Below are 6,000 nucleotides of genomic sequence, written 5' to 3' on the forward strand. Positions count from 1 at the left end.
TAACTCTGGCTGGGGAGAATTCCAAGAGACAAGGAGAACAATTAAAGTGGTCACAGATCACATCTTAAGTAACACTGATTGTGGTGCTACTAATAGTACCACTTACAAGGACTTGCTTTCTGACAATTATACAATTACATCAGTTAAGCAATGAACAGACTTGATTTGACTAATATAACAGTGATTGCCTGAACGTTTACTAACTGGGGGTCTGTGTGCTTTTACTGTGCACACAATCCCATGTGTCCTTGAACCTCCTTCACAAAGCAGAGGCCAGGTGGGCCTGTGGGCTATTCCCAGGGTTAGCAGGCTGTTCTTCTGCCCCTTTCACCCCCTCTTCAAGTGTAACAAGCACAGGTTATGCTGCTGCTCTACAGCAGGGCTTCTCAGCATGGGCTGCACATGAGACTACTTTAAAAATTCCGAAACCCAGGCTGCACCCCAGACCAATTACATCAGAATCTCTGGGGATAGGGCCCAGGCATCAGCACTTTTTAAGGCTCCTCAGATAATTCCAATGGGCAGCCAAGGCTGAGAAGCACTGTTTTAGTGAAAAATCGAAGCACCCACAGAGACCAACCTTCACTTAATTCCCTTATGATAATAGGATCTTGTATTCATTTTAAAGGTAAAAGAGCTGGTTGTACCAAAAGGAAGCATCCTATGAATAAATACTAATCTAGAGATACTCATAAATTGTTTCCTGAATGTTTATTTAAATCCCCTTTTTTAGATTTTTAATACTCTTCCAGCTCCTATTAAAGTGTACTACAAATGTCACTTTGCCTCAGAATACTCAGATAGAAAAGTGTGTCTACTTGGTGAATAAAAAAATTCTAAAATATATAAAACCCACTTACCTGAACTACTCAGATACATGACCATCTCTACCATTTCACAGAACTCCTAGCGATAGACACGAACACTTAGTTTCTTGTAAATAAAGAGAGCCGATAATATTCAATTGACTATGTAGAAAATGAATGAAAGAATGAGTTCAAACAAACGATAAAAAACTGAAATTGACTTGCTTGAAATTACTTTAAAATATGACTTTAAAAATGGCTCCTGCTAGAAAGAGAGTCACATGTAGAGAACAAACTCATGGTTACCAAGGGGGGAAGGGCGAGGTGGGATGGACTGGGAGACTGGGATTGACATACAGACACTACTATGTGTAAAATAGATAAATAATGAGAACCTACTGAATAGCACAGGGAACTCTACTCAATGCTCTATGGTGACCTAAATGGGAAGGAAATCTAAGAAGAGTGGGTCTATGTATACATATAACTGATTCAGTTTGCTGCACAGCAGAAACTAACACAATATTGTAAAGCAACTATACTCTAATAAAAATTAATTTAAAAACAGACAAAGTGGCTCCTGTTAGAATTAATCCACTAGGTCAAAGAAAAGCATGTCCAAGCCCTGTCTGCCTTCAGTCACATCCACTTCCACATACATGGATCTACACATCCCACCCAGAAACAGATTTTTACTTTTCTAAAGCCCGTATCAATCATCTAATCACACCAACAGACAAGGTTATGTTTCTCACAAGATTACTCACCAAAAGCACTGATGTGGAAAAAATGTTTTTTATGCTCTTCAGTATTTTTAAAGATCCACAGTCTTCCCTAGTTCAAAACAATTCAAGCAGCTAGGCAGTTACTAAATGTGATCAATAACATCTAAAGCACAAACTTGAAAAATGCTTCAAAATCTTTCTTACTAAAAGAATTCTTACAAGTAGAATACACAAACAGAAGAAAGTAAAGGAATGTTCTACCTGGTTATTTTGTCCATTATCACAGACACAGTGATATGCAAGCCATTTTGAACCAGTGTTGCCTACAAACTTTCTATCTACACCATCTATTATTTTATGGATAACTGCTATTCTTATAACTTTTTCATTGATCTGAAAGTCAAACCAGTTTTTCTGGTCTGTCTTCATAATCGTTTGGTATACACAAACAGTGTGGATGGTACTTTAGTAGATAATGCTGGAGAGGATCTCCAAATTCAAAAGCAAGTAGTGTCCTATATGTAGCTAGATTTTCTGGAGCCACTAAGTGTCTGTACCGGACTAATTCAGTAATTACTACTTATGTAATTTCTATTTAATTTTTCAAGTCAGAACTTTTTCTAAAACACATTTCCCCTTTCTAGTCATATATTAAATTCTAGCCTGGCCTATGATAGACACAGTTACAATAATGTGTTATTGGTGTCTTAGCCTTCCAGCTGAAATTGTTTCTTCCTTTTTTTTTATCCCTGTGGTTGAGGAAAGTTGTACAGACCAATTCAATAGAAGTAAAAACCCACCAGCTTTCTTGGGAAGAACTGTAGAATAAAACAAAATTTATTTGTGGGGAAGCATAATTCCTATTGAATGAATGGAAAAATGAAATTGTAGAATATTTTCAAATTAAACACACTGTAGAGTAAAAACAGCCTCAGCTAGCAGAAAAGTCAGATCGTAATCTAAGATTCACTTGTAATTTAGGTTAATTATATAAATGGGTCATTTATATAACCAAGGAGATATATTAGGGATGCATTTTATGAGGTTTGTTTTTGTTTTTATACAGGGTAAGTGTTTCCCGTTTGCCTGTAATAAGTGGCCAGCCTTTTTAATATAAAGAAGACAAAATTCTCCCCAGTGTCTGAATTAACATTAACTCTGAACTAAAGAAGCTCTAATTGATGGGGTTTTACTGTACATAAATATAAGGTGAAATACAGACTGAAATAATTATTAGGGAGAAAGAATCGGCTCTCTGTACCCGTTGAGATCGTCCCACCAGTAAAGGTCGACTTTGCTCTGCCTTTCATTTGTGCAGCTGTTAGAAGGCACACACTCCGTCAGTTTAACCTGATGAAATATACATTTCGGCTAGTCGAGATCAGGTGTCAAGGTAAGGCTCTAAAACGTGTAACCTTAAGCAGTCAGTTCCTACTCTTTGGTCCTCTGACCACTCTCCCAGGGAAATGGGGATGGTACAGTAACTAGCACAGCTCTGGATGGGGGAAGGGGAGTAAAGAGGAGGAAGGGACGGTTGCAGGGGGAGCCACTTACGAGACGTAGGCTGGGTAACCAAATCCTATCAGGTTGCAGAGGAGCGAGGCTCCATAACCGAACACCAGGTACAAAGCCACCAGCCCGATGACACCTGCAGACACGAGGAGGGAAGTGGGTCGGGTGGCACACAGGCGCTCCAGCCGGGCAGCCCCCGCCAACACCGCAAAGCTTGGCCCGTTCTAGGCATTGGAGAAAAAGAAACCGCACCGAGGCTGGGCCCGCGCCTTCTCGGGGCTTTGCCTTTGGTTTGGGGATACCCGGCAGGCCGCACCTTTGTGCCCTTCCTTCTCCCGTCCCTCCCGCAAGGGGCCCCACGCCACGCTGCGCACCAGCTGCAGGAGCCCCGCTTCCTTCCCGGAGGCTCTGGGGAGGCCGGGATTCCGGCGCCGGCCCGCAGCCCCTCCCGTCCCGCGCCCAACTCCGCGGAGGGTCTGGCTAGGACCCGGTACTCCGCCACGGGGACCGCGCTCTCTCCCGCAGGGGCCCCGCCACTCGGCGCCAGCTCTGCGCTCGTCCACAGGCACGCGGCACTGGGCCGCAGGGCAGACACGTCAGCGCCGGCCGGTCCCCGGCCCCACGTCCCGGGTGCCCCGCCACCGGGCCGCCCCGGGCGAGGTCTCTGGTCCCTGGCCTGTCCAGGCGGCCAGTTCTGTCCCCGACGACGCCACTCACCCCCCGTCTGTCACCGAGCCCGTGGTCCCAGCTGCGATGCGTCAGCCGCTCCCGGGCCGGGCAAGCGGCGGGATCCCGCGGGCCGCAGCCCCACACTCACCGAGGGCCATGTAGCTCCGCTTCACGCCGGTCTTGGCCTCGAGCTTGGCCAAGACGTCAGTCATGCAGTTCTTCTGGTGAAGGAACCGGTCGAACCTCTGCCTCATGGCTGCAGACATGGCGGGGACCGTCGCGCCGCCGCCTGTGGCTGCTCCTGGTGCCGGATGGCCGCAGAGCGAGGTGACTGGGGCGGCAGCGGGCGGGGCGGGAGGCGGGCGCTTCCCGAGTCCCTCCGCTCGCGCCCTGCAGCCCCCCTTCTCGCCCCGCCCAGCCGCGCCCCCTCTCCCTCCCGCGGTCCTCGGCGAGCGCCACACCCTCGGCGGTGGCCCGAGCAGCCGCTGCTCCCTGCTGGGCGGCCGCCCCCTGCCTCTGTTAACTGGGTAAAAAGAGGGTGGTGAGTCTTGTGAGGTCCCTTCGGAAATCGTACTCGAAAGGAGGTGGAAAGGAGGGGGCAGGCGGCCTTGTTGCTCCCACCTAAAAAATAGCTGGACTGGTTTGATGTGCCTACCCTGCTCTGCTAAACCTGCTGAGACGTTTTAAATGTAGAAATTGAAATGCTCGACCATCCTGAAAGAACTCTTTGGTTGCAGACCTACTTTTCCCTTCGCTGTCAGTACTCGGCATAGTTCTTCTCACTTACAGATAGTAGTCTTTTTGAAAAGACCCTTGAAGAAACTTAGCACACCCTCCTCTGGGGACACCATTTCCAAGAAAAGTCCTGCCCTACACTGCTTAAACCATTTCATGGTGGGCTTGGCATTTGCTTGATCTCTGATACCATGGAAACTTTTCCAGACCCCAGCCGCGAAGTCAGTAGTGTGCGCTTGCCTACAAGCAAAATTACCCTGCAGAAGGTAATTCCAAATCTTTGGGCAGGACTTCACTTTGCTTCCTTCAGAATGTCGTGCTCATGCTCTTCCCCCACCTAAACTTAGGCTCTTGTTATCGCTCGCCCGTATTATTTCAGGAAACTCCCTTTGAAAGTATTCTTTCTTACTCCTGTGATCTGCACCCTGCTGCAGAGTTTTCCTCGTTGCTTAAGCTTGAAAGGCTCTCCGTTCCCTACAGACCAGAGCTCCCATTCCTTAGTATAGCATTCACTGGCCCTGCGCACAGACTTGCCCCCAACATTCTTTGTCCTACGCAGCCCCTCTGCTCTTTCAAATTGACTTTACAGTACTGCCTTACACTTCGGTGAAAAACTACCTTGCCCACTCTTAGGCTTTTCCTTTTGTGCTAATTCTCCTTCCTCTTTTCTTCCCCAGATCTTAGCTCAATTCTCTCAGTAGTCCCATGACCATCCAGGCAAATCAGTGACCAAATTAAATAAAAAAAAAAAAGTAAATAAACCAATAATAGGATTACTGTGATAGCCTCCCCGGCTGAGGTGTCCATTTCTGTCTTTGTACCTACAGGCAATTCTCAGTGTGGCAGCCAATTGGAATATTTTTAAAATGTGAGTCAAGTTGTGCTGTCTTTTTGCTCTTAACCCTCCAGTAGTTTCCCATCTGCTGAAAGAGTGGCCTCAAGGTCATAGATGATATGTTTGGTTCATCCTTCTCCCTTCTAATTTCATCTCCTATTGCCTGCTTCCTTGCTGTGCCTCAAACAAGCTGAGCCCACTCCTGCCCCTGGGCTTTTACTTTTTTTCTGTCTCAGTGGCTCTCAAACAGCAGTGATTTTGTCCCCCACAGGACATGTGGCAATGTCTGGAGACATCTTTGGTTGTCAGACGAGTGGTGACAACTGGGGTAGCAGATGTTACTCACCACTACTAGCATCTAGTAGGGATGCTGCTAAACATCCTGCAATGCACAGGTCAGTCCCCCCCTCCGCCGTCCACCCCCGCAAAGAAGAATAATCCAGCCCCAAATGTCAGTAGTGCTGAGGTGGGGAAACCCTTCTCTATCTAAAAGCTCCAGATAAGCACTTAACTGTCTCCTCCCATTCGTCAGGTCCTTGATCAAATGACAAATTTGTGAGGCCCTCTCTGATCCAGAATTGCAACCCCCAATGCTCTCTAGCCACTGTCTTGCTTTATTTTGCTCTATAACACTTATTACTCTCTGATATTCTATGTGTTCTAATATTTGTATTTTTTTTCTTTCCCCACTAAATTATGAGATCCACAAACGTGGGTA

General features: G+C 46.6%; 1 protein-coding gene across 1 annotated transcript in view; it reads right to left on the bottom strand.

Moving 5' to 3' along the window:
• The window catches only part of REEP5 (receptor accessory protein 5), a 41,348-nt gene extending 37,331 nt beyond the window's left edge, over positions 1-4,017 (bottom strand). The window contains exons 1-2 of the mRNA XM_079703173.1: positions 3,861-4,017; positions 3,086-3,179 (exon numbers count right to left, since the gene is read on the bottom strand). Coding sequence (XP_079559299.1) covers positions 3,086-3,179; positions 3,861-3,978 — 212 coding nt within the window. The 5' untranslated portion in view covers positions 3,979-4,017. The remainder of the gene's footprint in view (positions 1-3,085; positions 3,180-3,860) is intronic.
• Positions 4,018-6,000: the final 1,983 nt, after the last annotated feature.

The sequence above is a fragment of the Hyperoodon ampullatus genome (assembly GCF_949752795.1).
Source record: "Hyperoodon ampullatus genome assembly, chromosome: 4".
Classification (NCBI taxonomy): Eukaryota; Metazoa; Chordata; class Mammalia; order Artiodactyla; family Ziphiidae; genus Hyperoodon; species Hyperoodon ampullatus.